Below are 21,191 nucleotides of genomic sequence, written 5' to 3' on the forward strand. Positions count from 1 at the left end.
AATCAAGAAGAAAATACTCCCAACTATCAAAAGTTGCTACAGAGCCAAAGTAGCGGAAGGCAGATCGACTGCGATGTGGTACCAACAAACCACTGGATACTACTCTCTCAAGCCTGGCAAAAACCTATCCAGAGACATTGCAGTAGCCATACACAGACTCAGACTTGGCTACAAGAGCTGCTGGAAGGTAATAAACTCAATACATAAAGAGTGTCATATCTGTGGAACGGATGCAGAAATGCCTCTATTACATTACGTAATGAAATATGAAACAACTGACGCCCTGTGCATCAAACTTAACATTCAACAAACAAGAGCAGCTGCATTAAATGCAAAATCCCCAGCGACTACAATGGTTTAAAAAGCAGTTGAAGAATGAGACTCACTAGTGATCACTGTGCATTTATATCCGCCACCAAGATAATGTTATTTAAAACAAAAGACTAAAAACAGTTCGAAAAGAAGGAAACTCTACCTTCATTTGAAACTTTGACCCACATATCAGAGTAACAAGGTTATCGTGAATACCCGAACTCAATTACGGGCTCACTATAGACAGTGCTACATGAAAAACATTTAACAGTCTCCGTGGTGTAGTGGTAAGACACTCGCCTGGCGTTCCGCGAGCGCTATGTCATGGGTTCGTATCCTGGCCGGGGAGGATTTACTGGGCGCAATTCCTTAACTGTAGCCTCTGTTTAACGCAACAGTAAAATGTGTACTTGGATGAAAAAACGATTCTTCGCGGCAGGGGATCGTATTCCAGGGACCATAGGATTAAGGACTTGCCCGAAACGCTACGCGTACTAGTGGCTGTACAAGAATGTAACAACTCTTGTATATATCTCAAAAAAAAAAAAAAAAAAAAAAAAAAAAAAAAAAAAAAAAAAAAAAAAAAATTCCGGGTAGCTGAATCTAAAACAACAAGATCCTTCAATGTTACGGGCTCACCAAAGCCCTGTGCTATATGCAAATTTTAGTCCCGAGTTTCAAAAAACTCGGGACTGAAATTTAAAACAACAACATCCTTACACGACAGGCCCAGAGACACTGTAAGATGTTACACGACCAAACACCACATTCACTCCAAACATCTACCTCCTACGGGCTACTCATGTCCGTGTCACTTCTTGTGGTGGCTTATTCTTCACCAATCAATCAATCTTTAAATAATGTACGGACAACTCATGCCCGTGCCACTTCTTGGGTGGCTTAATCTTCATCAATCATCACTTTATATTAAAATCATTAAAGATTGACGCATTTACAGTTGCAGCCTCGCTCCTGTGCCAGGTAAGTCCACAACGGGCTCACCGTAGCCCGTGCTACCTGGAACTTTTGTTCCCAGTAGCTGAATCTAAAACATCAACAACATGACGCATTTACCGTTTTGTGTCAAAACCTACACTGATTCACTTAACCCATCGAGAGCGATACACATGAATCCTAGAAGCATGCAGTATCCACACATACCTGCTGCCTGAAGCTTCCTATTTGAATGCCTCTAAATATTACATCCATGCATGACTCACTTGACCGTGAAGAAGCTACGCTAATTAAGCGGCTGCACATTACTGAGCAGAATATAGGAGGATATATAATAACCCTGAACAACGGATATACTTGTCCTCTTGATATTTACCCTTACTGTTTACTTGGGCTTTGTTGACTTATTATTGTGACGATATTTACACTTTTGGTTATTCAAATTATGCGGCTATAGGCGTCGGTAAAATAATTGGGGGAAGCAATTATTTAGTAAGGTATATTTAGCGATATTATGTATGTATTTTTAAATGAAACGAAGAAAACATGATATGGGCGTGTTGTTGTTGCTGGAGTTAGAGCCAAGTTTCGTATATATATATTCACTGAGAACGACTCGACCAAATAGTGTGCACGGGCAAGTGAATGTTGCTTTTATATATGGAGATATTATAAATATTTACATTTCTGTCAATATTGAATATAGGAAAAATATAAGCATGTTTCCTACTATTTTTTAATTTTAAGTATATGGTGTATTTTTATGTTTAGAATTCAAAGAATATTAAAACAACAGAACACTGTTGGTGGATCTAATTACTAAAAATATTTTATGAACAAATGTTCCATTAAATGAAGTTGCAAAGTCCAAGTCTAACGGGTCTAACCAGTGGACCTCATGGTAAATTAAATAAACATTATTGGACAATGGCTCTAAAGGAGAAAGTATTGTCATGCTACTAAACAATAAACTGTTGTTATGTGCATATAGTGATATATAGTGTTAGGCGAGAACAGACATGCTACAGCAGCTAGCAAACTTAACGGCAAACTTGCTCTAACACCCAGATTGGACAGAAAGTCGGGAATAGCCGCCGACCCCCAGACAACTAGGAGACCTGCAGCACTATCGGACACAACTCCTCCAAGCTAGTGAAGGATGCTGGCCTCACAGTCCGAGCAGCCGTAGCCAACAAGAGCACCAACACAATTCTAGAATAAGAATTTTCGTAAATTTCAATCTCCATTAAATAAATTAATAAAAAAGAAGGAATTGCCACGAAATTGATAAACTTGTAAAAAGGTAAAATGAATCCAAGAGAATTGTTCTCGCCTTCTAACAACAACCAGATTTCTCAATATGCGAAAACAACTGTGTGTGTGTTCTCTCGCAATAGAGATGATTTTTTTGTAATAAATCAACAACTTGTGTTTGGGGTAATGAAAATAACATCGGATCAATATAATTATTAAAACACATTCGCAATGAAACTAGCGATTCTTTGTTTGTTCTTTGTATGAATTCAAAGAACAGCTGCTCACATTAAAATGATTGGATTGCACTTGTTGTACAGAGTTAAAGGAACTGTAGCAGTTTCCCTCAACAGGCCGATACCCCGCCAATAAACTTATCATACAGATCTTATCATAGACTAGAGACACTGACGACTCTATCAGTTTGGGAACGTGCAGGATGAGAAGTGAAGTAATTTTATTTAGACCAAATCGCAATAAAATTTAGAGAACTGTTAATCAATAATCAGGCATCAACCTTACGAGTTGCAATGTTAGCTCTACTCGAAGCGTTCAAGGTTATTGCAAACACTGCTCTAAATACCTTCATCTCCAACTTGATATCTTTTTTACCAGCTCAAACAGTTTATAATCAAACTGTAACATTCTTATCATTGAAGACAGACATTGCGAAGAGGTCAGCGCAGTGGGCTCACAACTGAAAAAAACCCAGGTTCGATTCCCAAATATGACGGAGACGTCTGGTCACCTTTCCCTACACCTGATGCAACTTTACTGAAGCAACCATCAGTAAATATAAGCAGTAAACGAGCACCTGGGAGATAAGATGCATACTGAGGTTTGTCGTGGGCCTAGGAAAGAATCTCGGTAAGCCTAACAAACCTCTTGTTTCCGACAATGAAAAACAAAACAAAGAAACATAAGCATAATTAATAAAAATAATTATGTAAACCGCATAAAGACTCCGGATCTTCCAAGATTTCTTTAACATAAAAAGAATGATAAACGTACACTTATATTATCTGTACTTGTCCTCATCTATGTTTTAAGGTGTCACTGAGGTCAATGAAACCAAGAACTTAGGAGAGGGACCCAGACCTATGAACCGTCTGTATTTCATTGTCTAACACTGTGAAAATTTAAAATTTAAGCATATATAATCTCAATTTTATTAAGTATTTTTGTTAAGTAGAGTCAAACACCTTTGTATCCCATCACATATGGATTCTCCAGAACATTTTTAAGTCAAAACTCTTGCCATGCTTTCAGCAAATAAAGAAAACAATAAATATAATCTTCAGCTACTACAACAACGCTAATAAGTGTTACAGGGCGAGAGATCGCAGAAGAGTTTAACACAGTCAAATATATCAAACACTATATGGGACAAATAACAAAATCAGTTGACTAACAAATTTTGTTCCATCTGGAATTAGACTATACTGCATGTATATCTAACAGTTCAACTTGAATGGTGAACTAGATCATATGAAATGTAAAGAGCGTTAATAACGTTAGGGAGTCACACATTTCAGAATTGCAACTTGGACTATGTAAGATGTAATTCAATCTAAGCTTACGTTGCAGTAAATCGCAGGTTCACTTCATTGTAAAGAATAAAATTCCAGAAATTATTAAACGTATCAATTTTTTGTCTTAGAAAACAAAAGGAAATATACAGCGCAAAGCACAGCTAACGTTGTGTGACTCTGCCAATACACTGCAATATGATCTAGTTACGACGTTGAAGAAAACATGTAACTATTATAATAAATTATTAACTCCCATATGCAATATTAAATTATTATACATAATAAGTACAGTGAACACAGTAGTTCGTTATCAACAATGTTACTATACCTATATATATATATATATATATATATATATATATATATATATATATATATATATATATATATATATATATATATATATATATATATATATATATATATATATATAATCTGCATGTTAATTGCAAGTGGTAAATAACTTACCCTGGGGTACTGATTAAGAGCTTCTGTGCATAGTGTACTCATTTCTTTTTCAACAGCTCACAATACTAAGTCATGTAGGAATAAGAAGGATAACATTGCAGATGAAGCTGCGATTAACATGGGCAGCAATAATCCATGAAATCTATAAAAATTATTATACAGATTCAAACAACTTCCAGCACTCATTAAGCAACACCCTCTACAAGTCCAACTGTCAAATACCAACACGAGGAAAATACAGTGTTTGTGTGTGTTCAACACAGGTCTTTTCGTTTTGCTGCGAATTTTCCGTTAAACGATGGAATTAGAACTTATCAGCTTCACATGACCTTTGAAAACCAGCCATCGAACAGAAGACTCAACTTTCTCTCCCAATGACATCTGTACAGAAGGGCCGTAAAGTACATACCAGAACGACTTGTGACTGCGAGAACCAGGAACCACCTCACGGAACCCGAAGGGTGTTAGACAACAATACGTAAGAAGACATCAAAGGCCGCCGACCAAAGTAACCTTTCTTAAAATATAGAAGAATGAGACCTTCTGACCCAATCTAGATGCTGAAAGAATTATAAGCTGCAAGTGATGTAAACATGTTTTCTCTCAGTCCAACAAAACCCAGACTGGATGCATCTCGGACAGACCAGCAACTTCCGCAAGGGTAAGGTAAGATAATTATAAGGAGAAAGTACTAAGCCATTTGTTAACATTTGGAGAGATATGATTATAGGTTTACAGTTTCCAGAAACATTTCATGTGTAAGAACCTTAGATTTAGTAAAATAATGGAAGACTTCTGAAAAAGTATGAAAGTATGACAAGGTGAAAGTTAAATGTCACCAATTAGTTACATAAGAAAACTGTTCATAAATAATTATACAAATCACTAGTAGAGAGGTTTTTATAGTATTGAAATGGAGTTTAAGTAAGGAGGATTCATTACAAGTGTTAATTATCTTGATCATTAAGGAGCTTGTCTGTCTGGGTACTCACCGCAGATGTTGATGTATTTTGTTACGCCATATCCTTAATGTTCAAGGTGATACACAACTGCTCACCCAATTTGCATTCCAAAGCAAATAGCAACAGTAGTTCAAGAATGTTCAAATTTGATGCATCTAATGCAAAACGAACAATTTCTCATTATGATATTATCTGATGGAGAAAATTATCAGATATTATCTAGTGTAGCCCAGGAAAGAAAGTAAAAAAAAATTCGTGAACATGTATTAAAATAAACTGTACTTAAATCAAAATCGCGCCCAATAAAGTAAGATTATGGAAGAAATAATGTTATTGTTCATAGGCTAACATCAGAGAAAGTTACCATAGTTCAAGGTTAGTGCTAACTCTAGACCTCTCTTAGTAGAAATGCATTTCATTCATAGCTTATAAAAAGAACTGTAATGGCGAGGCTGTGAACCCCTAACAGCCGTACAAATGGTCGCGGAAAAACTTGATCCATACCGTAAGTAAAGCATAATTGGCACCTGTGCCACCTGCTGGCACTATAAATACGGCCGCTCAAGTTCTCCGGCATCAGACGCTCAGAGTCAAGCAACATGAAATTTGTAAGTGTATGGATAACAGCTTGAGTGTTACGTGTCTTAAGACAAAACTTCAAGATGTAAGGTCAAAATATATATAAATTCAACTAGACTTTTTAAAATATAATACAGGTAATGCAGATGTAATATACAATTATACAGATCAGAGCTTATAATGCTCTCTCATCGTATCACATACATATGAATTGTCAGCTTAATTTTCTTTTATAGTGTAATTAAGAATAATTCGTGTCAATAAAGGTTCACTACAGTCGTCAGTCAATTCATATTATGGGTCTTACAGGTAATTCTCGCCGTCGTTGTGGCCGTGGCCGCCGCCGCCCCCCAGTACGGCGCCCCTCAGGCTCCTACCCGCTACGGTGGCTCCAGCGAGGAGGTGCCCATTATCAGGCACAATTTTGTGCAGGGGGATTATGGCGGCTACAAACTTGACGTGGAGACTGGCAACGGCATCGTGGTGTCAGAAGCTGGCGCTCCAGGAGCCTCTGGTGCCATCGCCAGCTCTGGCTCTTACTCGTAAGTTCGTGATTTATTTTAATTAAATGAGAGTTTACAGTGTTGTCCGTGTTTGGACGACTTTCTAAAATAATATATAAAAACAGCTTTATGCTCAGGAATGTTATCTTTCCCTCAGCTACACTGCTCCTGACGGCACTCCCGTCCACGTTAAGTTCGTCGCCGATGAGAACGGCTACCAGCCCCAGTCTGACCTGCTGCCAGTGGCTCCTGCCTTCCCCCACCCAATCCCCCAGTTCGTTCTGGACCAGATCGCCTTCGCCGCTGAGGAAGACGCTGCTGCCGCCCGCGGCAAGTCCTCTGGTCCCTCCGCCAGCTACGGTCCTCCTCAGTAACGTGATGAATAAGACGTCTACGATTTTAGTCAACAGTTAAATATTTGATTGGAGAGATTCACTGAACTATTTATATACACTAGAGTTATTTTGTTGATGTAAATAAATTTAGTTTTGAATTTAATATCGATTTGTTTCATTTACTTTCTATGCCTGCTGACAATAGCAAAATGCGCTGAGTTGAAATGTTTATTTGAGTTCATCATTGAAGTATTTCAAGAGACGTTCTGATAGCAACATATACACCAATAGTATTTATTTATTGACATTTTGACCTCAATTTGTATTTGTTATTTTAAAGAGCAGGAGTTTAAAAGTATAATATATTAGCAGTAAAATATTGCTGCATTGTTAATAGCTGATTTAACAAAATCGGTTAACAGCCGATTTTTTTTTAAGATTTAACAAACAAAAAATATACTAATTACTGAAAATTTTCAGGTCCATATTACTGTAATAAACATACTTTATGAATATTCGGTCATTGAACATATTTATATATATCTATTGAATACCTAATGTATCCTGATTCGTTCTCTTACTTATCACAAAAGATCTTCACTTCACTTTGCACTCGTCTTCACACTTAATTTAGATCTTTATTTTAAGCCCTCGCTGATTTCCCTATTTTGCAGTTTTGATTTCCAGTAGTTTCAGTTTCATCAATCCTTGAGGTACTTACAATTTTGTACAATGAATTTCATAAAATTTAAGTTTTTGATATTTATGTTAAAGAACACTCCAGCTGATAATCGGATCCATTTTGAAAACTCTTATCTCAAGCCTCTGGATTCTGTCATTAAATTATGCAACCGTGTCACATCCGTTTTGTCCTGGAAACCTCACTTTCCTGTGATTAAGTATTTTATAAATGGTGGGCATTTTCTTCAAGTTCAAATGATATTTAATTTCCGAATTATTTCACCTCTTCAAGTTTCGTTCATTAGTCATTTTTAAGTTACTCCTACTTGCACGGTTTCTGTTTTCCCCAGCATGAGAGTTGTGGAGTCCCTTAAGTTCGGTTACCCTATACATGCACTCGCAGCTTCTTACAGTTAAAGTGCCAAGTTATATTGCACATAATTTAACGATACGCTGTTTCACTTCTGTATTCACGTTATCTTGTAAAATAAACAGCAGGTCGATTTTAGAATTCCCTAAGACACGATATTTGGATCCCAGACATATATGTTTTCCTCGCCAAAACTATGTATTTTTGAGCCGACAGCTTTGCCCTTGCTATAACTATTTAAAATAATAACCAATGAGTTACAGGTTTGTGCCTTTCACTAACCTTTATCTCGTAGAGTTTTTTTTTTTTTTGTGGGTCAAAGTGTATGAGGCGGCTGGAGGATGTAGCAATACTGTAGGCTACTCGACACTCACTCTCATAGTGGTACATGTTCAACGTTAGTATACTTTAATAATTATAATTCATTTTGTCGAGGGCAGGCAGTCTGAGTATGATTATACGTTAAGCTTGTATCGAGGTCCCTCCAAGGTCGAACTACTGACCCTACCCAGGACGCGACTCCACAACAGTTGATTAACTCCCGAGTACCTATTTAGTGCTAGGTGAACAGGAGCATTTGGTAATAGGCATTCCCGATTGTGAGTCGTGAACGAACCTTACTGTACTACTTAGCCTCCACTGACTAAAGGTCTTTGTCAAACTTGCTTCTGGCTAAAAGTACGAATTAGATTTGTTATTGGCTAAAATTCCATGTCAGACTTGCTTATTGATAAAAGTCAATGTCAGCTTAGCTCTTAACTAACAGTCATGTCAGACTTGTTATAGGTAAAATGTCCACGTCAGTCTTACTACTGGTTGAAGGTCCATGTCAGCCTTGTTACTGACTAAATGATTGTCAGTGAAGTTTTCCTAAATTGTAGGTTACAGTGGTTTAGTAATTACATATGTACGAACTGAATAGTCAAAGGCTTAACGAAACGAGTCCAATGAGAGGTTTTGTACTAACAAAATGTTTGTGATTGCTGCATTGTCCGTTATATAAATAGTTAATTAATGACTTCATTTTTTTCGTACATCATATTCGAAGCTTTGCATCGTGGCATAACTGCGCCTCACATCCCTATCATCTCTGGTTCAACTGTTTGTGTATATTAATGAATCGAGACGAGATTTGTAAGCTAACTTTAAGGTTAAATTAATATTTATTTTGTACAGTGTTAATGACATCATTTCGAAGCCAGATAAACTTCATAATAAACTTCATTCGTCAATCATGAAGTTTTGAAAGGCCTTCGTTTGAGTATACATATGATATACTATTTTTATTAGCACTGAAGGGAACACGGCCGGGAACGGTTTCAAACAGCAGAGAACGTTTAAACAAAAGCACATATCTCTTTAAAGTCATATTCTACTTGTTTACAGTAGAACACCATACGCAAATCTATATATAAGTCCTGCTTCACAATTACTGTTGGGTGGTTGAAAGTTACATGTCATAGCCACCGGCAGCTTGCCGGAGAGCCGCCAAGACAATCGCTGACTGTATACTGTTCCTCACTCAAATCTTATAGTGTGAGGCTCTCGGTAATGTGAAATTAACATTCATTCCTCAGTACACTAAGTGGGGTTCGACCATACGCATGCAAAGATGCACACACCAACACCCACGCAGGCCTCAACGTCCACGGACACACCAACAACCACGCATACATGAACAACCACGTGCACACACCAAGACGGACAGAGAGAAAGATCTAGGAGTTGATATCACGCTAAACCTGTTTCCTGAAGTCCAGATCAAAAGAATAACATCAGTGGCATATACGAGGCTGGCTAACATTAGAACTGCCTTCAGGAACCTGTACACGGAATATTTCAGAACTTTGTATACCACATATGTAAGACCAATCCTGGAGTATGCGGCCCCAGCATGGAGCCCGTAACTTGTCAAGCTCAAGACGAAGCTGGAAAAAGTTCAGAGATATGCCACTAGGTACAGGTGGAAGCTGAGTACTCAAATGAGCCACAGAGACATTAGAAATAACTTTTTCAGTGTCAGAGTAGTTAGTAAATGGAATACACTAGGAAGTGATGTGGTTGAGACTAACTTCATACACAGTTTCAAAAGTAGATATTATAGAGCTCGAGAAGCTCAGGAATTTGTACACCAGTAGATTGACGGTTGAGAGGCGGGACCAAAGAGCAGAACGTCCACACACACACATCAACACCTACGCTTACATCTACTAACAACATATTACAGAACCAACAAAAGTAAGGGAAGTTGATCCACCTTGGTGTCCACCCAAAATGAGGCGAATGTGAAGAAGATAGAGTCTGAGGTGCCCCTGGGGGCAAGTGACTACTACATTATCGTACTTCAAAGAAATGTATACATTTATCACTTAGAATGTCCCGAAATATGTTCATTGTTTGTGATATGTCTATATATGTCTATGAACACGTTGAGAATAGCTTTTGCTACCTCATCCCTTCGTGTGTATTTATACCTCAATAAACTTATTTAAATTTGAATTTGAATTGAATCATGCTTCAGTACATCATGAAGTTAAAGGAACTGGATAGACCAAGAAACAAGCTAAGGAATATGAGAGGCTGCAGACGTGGAGACTTCAAATCGTGAGGGATTTTCTGAATGAAGTCCAGTGGGAGAGGGAACTGCAAGGGATGACAAAAGATGAAATGATGGAAGTTATTGCTCAGAAATGTGCAGATGCAACAGAGCTTGGGGGACTCCACACTAATGGGGTCCCCCTAGGATCGATCCTGGGACCACCACTACTCCTAATTTATATTAATGATCTACCCGAGGAAGTGAGCTCCTACATGTCAATATTTGCGGACGATGCCAAAATAACGAGGAATGTGAAAACAGAGGAGGACTGCAAAATGTTATAGAATGACAATAACAAACTCCAGGAGTGGACAAACAAATGGTTGCTGGAGTTCAATCCTAATAAGTGTAAGGCAGTGAAGATGGGGAAGGGAAAATAAAGACTAGAAGGTCTCTACATCATTAATGTAAGGCAAATACGGCAATCTGAGAGAGAAAGGGATTTAGGAGTGGATATAATTCCAACCATAACACCAGAGGCACACGTAGGCAGGCTGACATCGGCTGCATATGGGACGCTGGCAAACATTAGAACATCGTTTAGAAACCTAAATTAGGATGCGTTCAAAGAAATATAGACAAATTTTATTAGATCATTACTGGAATATGCAGCACCTGCTTGGAATCCATACCATGTGAAACATAAAACTAAAATCGAAAACGTGCAAAGGATTGCGACTAGATTAGTGCCAGAGCTTAGAGGGTTAAGTTATGAGGATAGACTGATTGAAATGGATCTCACAACCATGGAGGGAAGAAGAAAAAAAATTAGACATGGTAACAACGTACAAGATACTAATGGGAATAGACAAGGTGGACAAGAACAGCCTCGTTAAGGTGAGAGACAGCAGGACAAGAGGACACAAGTGGAACCTGGAATCGCAAATGAGTCGAAGAAATGTAAGGAAATACTGGTACCCTGTATGGGTGATCAACATGTGGAATGCACTTAGAGAAGAAGTTGTGGAAGCCGCCTCCAGCCACAACTTTAAGGAAAGGTTCGACAAAGATAGTGATTGTTAGACTTGGGAAGCTTTAACGCAACGAGTACAACAAGGCTGGTAGGCGGGGTATAGAGAGCTAGACCTCAATTCCATATAGTCACAGATAGGTAAGTACCCACGTACTCTCCGACATCCACGCACACAAATATTGATAGTGACAAATAAAACATTGGATTGATATAAAAATTTGAGAAAAAATATTAAAACTCAACAACTACTCTTTGTGACAGACTAATTTCACTTGAGCGTCGAGTACTGAGCTACCTTTCCCAGAAGTACATTCTACTATCGTATAAAAAACTAATGACTTGGTTGGAAAATCATTACAGACGATATACAAGGTCACTGAAAAACCTGGTCTGAGATGTAGGTGAAGCACAACTGGCAACTGCTTGACCGGGTTCTGCTATATAAACTGATGGTCAGGGTTCCCCTGCACAGTCAGCAGCCAACATGAAGTCTGTAAGTGTTCCTTGATAGTAATGAAATTGTTCATGGAGCGGATATGAAGTGAAAGAGTTCATAAAACACAAGTCATATATTGATGTGCGTGTGTGTGTTGGTTATTAAACATCCTAATATTAACTCACAAAAACATATATTAATATTTTGTAAAAAATTAATAAAAAATACTGGAGGTCAATCAATTGTTATTGATTAATCCCTGGTACTTTTAACATACTTTTAAGTATTGAAAATCATAAATCTAGTTCCAATTCTTCAAATAAAGTAAGAAAACAGACATGTTGATGCAAAGGAAGGAATCTTCTGTGATGATTGCTCTTGATTGTTCAACTCAACACACAGGTAATTCTCGCCGTCGTTGTGGCCGTGGCCGCCGCCGCCCCCCAGTACGGCGCCCCTCAGGCTCCTACCCGCTACGGTGGCTCCAGCGAGGAGGTGCCCATTATCAGACACGATTTTGTGCAGGGGGATTACGGCGGCTACAAACTTGACGTGGAGACTGGCAACGGCATCGTGGTGTCAGAAGCTGGCGCTCCAGGAGCCTCTGGTGCCATCGCCAGCTCTGGCTCTTACTCGTAAGTTCATGATTGAGTTTTATTAAATGAGAGTTTACAGTGTTGTCCATGTGTGGAAGACTTTCTAAAATAATATACAAAAACAGTTTTATACTCAGGAATGTTATCTTCCCCTCAGCTACACTGCTCCTGACGGCACTCCCGTCCTCGTTAAGTTCGTCGCCGACGAGAACGGCTACCAGCCCCAGTCTGACCTGCTGCCAGTGGCTCCTGCCTTCCCCCATCCAATCCCCCAGTTCGTGCTGGACCAGATCGCCTTCGCTGCTGCAGAAGACGCTGCCGCCGCCCGCGGCAAGTCCTCTGGTCCCTCCGCCAGCTATGGTCCTCCCCAGTAACATGTCAATAGCCGTTTTTCCGGAAAAGTTATAGATCTTTCTATGTTTGAAAGTAATTTTTGATTATTTATTATTTTGTATATATTATATATAATCAAAATAAAATTGCAAAACATTATACAGCATAATTTTACTTGTGTATCCAATCTCTAAGATTGTCCAATATTCTTTAAGGTAAACAAAAGACACAGATGGTCGAGTCAGACGTCTGGAATATAGGATGGACTACTTACCGCACACTCATTAAATATTACACAAACACGGACATGATTTATCAGTGTAACTAAAAAGTGTCGCAGAAAAGTCTCTCTTCATCAGAAAGGATATATCCAAATCTTTCGTTACTATTTTTACATTTCATATCATTTCTTTATTATGCACCCCATACCCATACTGTGGGAGGTAGTCGAAAGGGCGTCAGAGGCTCTTTTTCGACTCGTGATCCTGACGCTTCACCAAACAGCATTTACTTAATTTTCAGATTTATTTATTAGTGACGTCAACTGAGTTTCTTGGAAACAATCTGTGGAAACCGTAGATGACACACAGAAGGACAGTGGTACCTACACTCATGTAGTGATATGAAGAAATAAACCACCAAGATGATCTATATTGAAACCTTGTACATGTTGTCCCAATTAAATAATACTCAACAACCACATCTAAATTACAATATAATTTAATTTACCAATTATTAAGTTGTAGCTATTATTTATTGAGAAAATCATTTGAGGTAATGAGGTGACTTCAACCAGAGTTCTGGTCATTCACAAATGCTCGCCTCAACCCACTCGGTCACAATAGAAAAAAAATAATCAATCAACTCAGAATTCTTCTGAATTCCCTGGGAAGCTTTGGAAGCCACAGCCAGGGTTTTACAATTGGCCCGCCTGCACTATGGCCTGTGGGTAATAGTGCTCACAGCCTTATGCAACTCCTTCACAAGACAAAGAAATCAAAATGACACCACATATAAATAAGGAAAACAGCCCATGCTCCTGTTTTGGTAGTACTTATAGTAACGATGAGGAACATAGTATATATACCGACGAACAACGAAATTAGAACGTAGAAATTGGCACTATTGATCTGGACAAACCTAAAAAAATGTATTACTTGTGTTGCTTTGACAAACTAAACTAATCTAACGTAACCTTCTTAAGCCTAATAAACGATATCTGAGGCCTAATGTAGTACGTATTTGTGCTAGACTAGGCCTAAAAATATTTATGTTTGTTTTAGCTTCATTTTTTTTTAATTCCTTACTAGTCAGTATACTACTATCTAAAAGCTAAGTTCATACGAATGCGTGACTATTGACAATCGTGACAACAAGTATTATCTAAACAGGAGGAAGAGTTGGAGAAATTGCTTTGACACAATAAGGTAACTTGAACTAGCGTGATTTCATTGTGTTCCTCTGGATGGCGTAAGGTTGTGAACACCCTTACACAGGCCAGAATGTAGGCGGATCAATCATAAAACACCGGTTGTGGCACGAGTTGGTGGCTCCAGACTTTCTCAATGAGTTCAGTAGAGTTCCGGGTTGTCTGGCTTGTCATATCGTGGCTGAGTGGGTTAAGTCGAGCGTCTGGGAATCACAAAAACGCTGGTTCAAGTCACCTCATTATATCAAATAATTTTATCATTGATATATCACGGTTTTATGATTTATTTGTGATATAATTTATTGCTATTGGTTAAAGAATTTACTGTAATAAAGTAATGCATATATACTCACATAATTGTACTCTCCTAGTTGTGCTTGCGGGGTTGAGATCTGGCTCTTTGGGCCCGCCTTTCAACTGCCAATTAATCAACTGATTATTTTTTTCTAGACACACACACACCCAGGAAGCAGCCCACAGCAGCTGTTTAACTCTTATTAATTGTTAGGTAAACAGGAGCATCAGAGTGAAAGAAACTCTGCCCATTTGTCTCCGCCGGGAATCGAACCCGGACTCTTAGGACTACGAATTCCGAGCGCTGTCAATTCAGCCCTCAGGCCCCATATATATTTATATACTAAGCAATGAGCAAAGAAAAGAAAATAGTTTAAACATATATAAACAAACAAATGACTTTTTCACAAGCACTTTGTTACATATCTGAAATTATATAAATATCGCACTAATATAATTATCACATCCCAAAAAAGAATACGGTAACATACTCGCTAACTTACCATGTGTAATAGTGAAGGAATCGTGTAAATGGATCATCACGAGACAATCCCTCACACCTCTAGCCCGTTAACTAATACCACACTCGGTGTTTACAAGACTCACAACTCAGCCCAAACTCCGCAACATATTTTAAAACGTTCCAATATTATGTCTGGGGAATGTTTCTCTATTTTATTATGGTTAAATCTATGTCTCAGCTCTTTTATATAAACACATGTTCATTAACAGTATTTAATACTATTTATACATTCATAATACACCATTTCCTGCATTTCATTCACTTATATTCATCGTTTAAAATTCATTTGTATCAATTTATTAACATTTATTAATTGTAGACATTAAGCTATTTTCACTCATGGAAATATAATTCTCGAATGTTTTCTACTCACTTCTTTTCATTAATCGTTAAACTTTACTAATGATCATAGAGACTTGATGTGAAAACTGAAAATGGCATCGATGTGATCTTACCGACGTCCACGCGCGTGCACACACGCACGAAACGTTTATCAACCTTTCAGTTGTCAGTATGACATAATGAGCAGCTGCACTCTGCCAAAGGATGATTGCACTTCCCTCCCCCGCCCCTCCCCAGAAGACCACAGTTACCGAGGTAAAGCCTAGTTGTCTAAAAGTTTATGGATAGCTGGGAGGGAGCAGGGAGCCGGTGGCTGAGCGGACAGAATACTGGATGAGTGATCCTGTGGTCCCGGGTCCAATCCCGGGCGCCGGCGAGAAACAATGGGCAGAGTTTTTTTCACACTATGCCCCTTTTACCTAGCAGTAAAATAGGTACCTGGGTGTTAGTCAGCTGTCACGGGCTGCTTCCTAGGGGTGGAGGCCTGGTCGAGGACCGGGCAGCGGGGACACTAAAAGCCCCGAAATCATCTCAAGATAAGCCACCTCCATTCACAACTTTAAGGAAAGGTTCGACAAAGATAGTGATTGTTAGACTACTGAAGCTTTGACACAACAGGTACAACAAGGCTGGTAGGCGGGGTATAGAGAGCTAGACCTCAATTCCATATAGTCACACATAGGTAAGTACCCACGTACTCTCCGACATCACGCACACAAATATTGATAGTGACAAATAAAAATTGTATTGATATAACAATTTGAAAAAAAGTATTCAAACTGAACAACTACTCTTTGTGACAGACTAACTTCACTTGAGCGTCGAGTACTGAGCTACCTTTCCCAGAAGTACATTCTACTATCGTATAAAAAACTAATGACTAGGCTGGAAAATCATTACAGACGATATACAAGGTCACTGAAAAACCTGGTCTGAGATGTAGGTGAAGCACAACTGGCAACTGCTTGACCGGGTTCTGCTATATAAACTGATGGTCAGGGTTCCTCTGCACAGTCAGCAGCCAACATGAAGTCTGTAAGTGTTCCTTGATATAAATGAAATTGTTCATGGAGCGGATATGAAGTGAAAGAGTTCATAAAACACAAGTCATATATTGATGTGCGTGTGTGTGTTGGTTATTAAACATCCTAATATTAACTCACAAAACATATATTAATATTTTGTTAAAATTTAATAAAAATACTAGAGGTCAATCAATTGTTATTGATTAATCCCTGGTACTTTTAACATACTTTTAAGTATTGAAAATCATAAATCTAGATCCAATTCTTCAAATAAAGTAAGAAAACAGACATGTTGATGCAAAGGAAGGAATCTTCTGTGATGATTGCTCTTGATTGTTCAACTCAACACACAGGTAATTCTCGCCGTCGTTGTGGCCGTGGCCGCCGCCGCCCCCCAGTACGGCGCCCCTCAGGCTCCTACCCGCTACGGTGGCTCCAGCGAGGAGGTGCCCATTATCAGACACGATTTTGTGCAGGGGATTATGGCGGCTACAAACTTGACGTGGAGACTGGCAACGGCATCGTGGTGTCAGAAGCTGGCGCTCCAGGAGCCTCTGGTGCTATCGCCAGCTCTGGCTCTTACTCGTAAGTTCATGATTGATTATAATTAAATGAGAGTATACTGTGTTGTCCATGTGTGGAAGACTTTCTAAAATAATATAAAAAAACAGTTTTATACTCAGGAATGTTATCTTCCCCTCAGCTACACTGCTCCTGACGGCACTCCCGTCCTCGTTAAGTTCGTCGCCGACGAGAACGGCTACCAGCCCCAGTCTGACCTGCTGCCAGTGGCTCCTGCCTTCCCCCACCCAATCCCCCAGTTCGTGCTGGACCAGATCGCCTTCGCTGCTGCAGAAGACGCTGCCGCCGCCCGCGGCAAGTCCTCTGGTCCCTCCGCCAGCTATGGTCCTCCCCAGTAACATGTCAATAGCCGTTTTTTCCGGAAAAGTTATAGATCTTTCTATGTTTGAAAGTAATTTTTGATTATTTATTATTTTGTATATATTATATATAATCAAAATAAAATTGCAAAACATTATACAGCATAATTTTACTTGTGTATCCTTTAGAGATTGTCCAATATTCTTTAAGGTAAACAAAAGACACAGATGGTCGAGTCAGACGTCTGGAATATAGGATGGACTACTTACCGCACGCTCATTAAATATTACACAAACACGGACATGATTTATCAGTGTAACTAAAAAGTATCGCAGAAAAGTGTTCATCAGAAAGTATATCTCCATATCTTTCGTTTCTATTGTTATATTACATATCATTTCTTTATTATGCACCCCATACCAATACTGTGGGAGGGATAGGTGGAAAGGGCTTCAGAGGCTCTTTTCGACTCGTGATCCTGACGCTTCACCAAACAGCATTTACTTAATTTTCAGATTTAAATATTAGTGATGTTAACAGAGTTTCATGGAAACAATTTGTGAAAACCGTAGATGATACAGAGGACAGTGGTACCGGCACTCATGTAGTGATGTAAGGACCTAAACCACCAAGATTATCTTTATGAAACCTTGTAAATCTTGCCCCAATTAAATAATATTCAACAACCACATCTCTTGCTGACCATACCTAAATTATAATTTCATTTACCAATTATTAAGTTGTGGATATTATTTATTGAGAAAATCCTTTGAAGTAATGAGGTGACTTCTGCCACCGTTCTGGTGACTCACAGATGCTCACCTTAACCCACTCAGTCACGCCAGGAAAAATAGTCAATCATCCCGGAACTCTACTGAATTCCCTAGGAAGCTCTGAAGGCCACAATCAGGGTTTTACAATTGGCCCGCCTGTAATATGGCCTCTGGGTAATAGTGCTCACAACCTTCGTGACTATGGACGATCGTCGCAACAGGTACTATCTAAACAGGTTGGAGAAAATACTTGGCACAATAAGGTAACTTGCACTAAAGTGATTTCATTGTGTTCCAATGGCTGGGCGTAAGGTTGTGAACACCATAACACAGGCCAGAATGTAGGCTGATCAATCATAAAACCTCTGTTGTGGCACCAATTTTCGACTTCAGACTTTCTCACCCCAAAAGGATTTGAACCCAGACAGCCAGGAGCACTATGCACCTTGGGGTACCTGGTACTTTAAGCACTCGACCCAATGACTGCTCAAAAGTCATTGGTAGCCGAGGGTATATCCCCAACGTCCCGACAGCACTATAGTCATTGGTAATCCAAGCTATTCAACGTGTGCTGTCGGGTCGTTCAGGATGTAGCTTCGGCTACCAATGACTTTTGTACAGTCACGGTGGTCGAGTGGTTTAAGGAACCACGTACGCCATGGATTCGAATCCTTCTGGGGCGTGGATATATATATAGAGTAAAATCCTTAACCCCACCCGAATTGGTATGGGGAGCAAGATGACAAACAAAATAACTGGTGGCAAGGCATATTATAGACGTCCCAGTTATTGTTTGAATTATTCAACCACCGGCTGCACGGGTTGCAATTTTAGCCATAATCAGTCATTGATAATTACCCATGGAAATATTAAATATTATCGTATATATTTATAACACGAGTTTAATTTAAAAAGAGTAAAGATAATAAATAATGAGATGACACTATGGTGCATTGGGACCATGAGCATACTTGCAGTCATATGGAATATCATTGCACGCAGCTGTTTAGTTTGGAGCACCGTAGCTGGCGGAGGGAGCAGAAGACTTCCCGCGAGCGGCGGCAGCGTCTTCCTCAGCAGCTTTAGTGATCTGGTCCAGCACGAACTGGGGGATTGGGTGGGGGAACTCAGGAGCCACTGGCAGCAGGTCAGACTGGGGCTGGTAGCCGTTCTCGTCGGCGACGAACTTTACAACGACGGGAGTGCCGTCAGGAGCAGTGTAGCTGGGAACAAAATTGGGTTTTATATTCATGTATAGGGCATATTTATTATCAAGGAAAAAATATAACAAAAACAAATTCTTAAAATTAGCATTGAGATACTAACGAATACTGCCCAGCCTTGACAACAGCGCCCTCTGGACCGTCAGGAGAGCCAGCCTGGGATAAAACGATGCCGTTGGCAGTCTCCACGTCAAGCTTGTAGGCGCCGGCGTCCCCAGGTACAAAGTCGTGCCTCAGAATGGCCACCTCTTCACTTGACTCTGCATAGCGGGTAGGTGCCTGAGGGGCTGCGTACTGGGGGGCGGCGCTGGCCACGGCCACAACGACGGCGAAGATGATCTGTGTGTTGAAAACCATAATTGGCTAAAGATGTTCAATATGAACTTTAGAAGAATGATTTAATTCATTAAATAATTGAATCGAATGTATACAAAGTTTTAAAAATAATCACCAAAATAATGTAGTTTTATTGTCTTTATTATGTTTTTGTTTATATATCAAATTTGCTTTGTCTGGAACAAATCCAGCAAACTACTCACAAACTTCATGTTGTCTGACACTGCAGCACTGTGTTGCTGGCACCTCTCTGGAGCTTTCTATATATACAGTCATTTGAGTAAACAGTTGCCGACGTCAGGTTTATGCTCTCAGTTTCTCTGGCATTGATACTAAGTATCTGATTATAGCTTTAGCTCTAGTGACAGAATGGAGTTTAATAAATCAAGAAGGTGCTGACCTTCAAAGGTCATATTTCCGCCACTAAGTGTCGATACTCTGGGAGTGAAGGCTGTTTACACTATTTCGCTGTACTTCCTTGTCATGGACACAAGAAGGTATTCGCAAGCTGCCTTTCTACAATAGTCCACCAACCAGGAATATTTATGATAACACTTTGAAAGCGGAATTGAGTAATTTAAAACGTAAAGGAATCCCTGGATTTGATGGTTCTCATAATCCATACTATCACTTTTTTGACAATGCTATATTTGCTTTGTTAAATTACTAAACATTACGGTCATCTGATATCGTTTTTCTCCTATGCGGAGATCTGATTCTGTCTCGTACTCTGTATTTCGTTTTAGTTCTTAAATTTGTCCATCCCTAAGTATCTGGAATTCATCATTGTTAAATATCATGTTATTTTCCGTTGCCCAATTTAATGCTTTACTGATATCGGCTTGAAGTGTTTCAGTGTCTTGTGCAGAAGCAAGTGTCATGCCTGTCATGCCTACTTTTGATTCATCCTTAAAGGATGGCATGAAACTGTGACTTGGTATTTCTGCCTGTATATAATATGAGAATGAAAAATGGCAGTGGTACTAGGATAATACCCTAGAACAGCTTTTCACTGTGTTTGAATTTAATTTTGTTTGTTTAACTGTTACTCTTTGCGTTCTGTTTGACAGGAATTCTAATATCCATCGCTCTACCTAACTTGTTATTCCCATTAATCTCATTTTACGGGCTATCACTCCATGTTCACATTTGTCAAATGCCTTTGCAAAGTAGTACGTGTAGGCAACACCTCTGTTAATTTTTTCTTGTAATATTTCCGTGATTTTGGTTGAGTATTTGTGAACAAGTAGTATTTTCACAACACGGTCGATAGACCAATAACCAGAACCTCTCCACCATCTGCACAAGCCAAACAGATACTGTTACTATTCTACAATGAAGTGATAATATTATAAACTAGACATGCTAGATGATCTGTTTCGCAAGGTTTGAGTTCAGGTTTGGTTTGTTGTTGGGCTTGAAACATACTTACCGCGAGAAGGTTTTTAATGCCAACATAATTGCTCACTGACCCAAA

At 39.2% G+C, this 21,191-nt stretch overlaps 3 protein-coding genes and 1 pseudogene across 3 annotated transcripts; 3 read left to right on the top strand and 1 right to left on the bottom strand.

The window, feature by feature from the left end:
• Nucleotides 1-6,065: 6,065 nt before the first annotated feature.
• LOC123755177 (cuticle protein AMP1A-like) lies at nt 6,066-7,062 on the top strand. Its single transcript, XM_045737655.2, has 3 exons — nt 6,066-6,090; nt 6,371-6,603; nt 6,722-7,062. The coding sequence occupies exons 1-3, from the start codon at nt 6,082-6,084 to the stop codon at nt 6,936-6,938; spliced, it is 459 nt and encodes a 152-aa protein (XP_045593611.1). The 5' UTR covers nt 6,066-6,081; the 3' UTR covers nt 6,939-7,062.
• Nucleotides 7,063-11,996: 4,934 nt separating this feature from the next.
• Nucleotides 11,997-13,046, top strand: LOC123755176 (cuticle protein CP14.6-like). Its single transcript, XM_045737654.1, has 3 exons — nt 11,997-12,015; nt 12,361-12,593; nt 12,712-13,046. The coding sequence occupies exons 1-3, from the start codon at nt 12,007-12,009 to the stop codon at nt 12,926-12,928; spliced, it is 459 nt and encodes a 152-aa protein (XP_045593610.1). The 5' UTR covers nt 11,997-12,006; the 3' UTR covers nt 12,929-13,046.
• Nucleotides 13,047-16,486: 3,440 nt separating this feature from the next.
• LOC123754945 (cuticle protein CP14.6-like) lies at nt 16,487-17,539 on the top strand (annotated as a pseudogene).
• An 11-nt stretch (nt 17,540-17,550) lies between these two features.
• LOC138369521 (cuticle protein CP14.6-like) lies at nt 17,551-19,950 on the bottom strand. Its single transcript, XM_069332849.1, has 3 exons — nt 19,918-19,950; nt 19,482-19,717; nt 17,551-19,378 (listed from the first exon to the last, which is right to left on the bottom strand). Exons 1-3 carry the CDS (start codon nt 19,924-19,926, stop codon nt 19,162-19,164), a joined length of 462 nt encoding a protein of 153 aa, XP_069188950.1. The 5' UTR covers nt 19,927-19,950; the 3' UTR covers nt 17,551-19,161.
• Between the last annotated feature and the right edge of the window lie 1,241 nt (nt 19,951-21,191).

The sequence above is a fragment of the Procambarus clarkii genome, chromosome 28 (genome assembly GCF_040958095.1).
Source record: "Procambarus clarkii isolate CNS0578487 chromosome 28, FALCON_Pclarkii_2.0, whole genome shotgun sequence".
Lineage (NCBI taxonomy): Eukaryota > Metazoa > Arthropoda > Malacostraca > Decapoda > Cambaridae > Procambarus > Procambarus clarkii.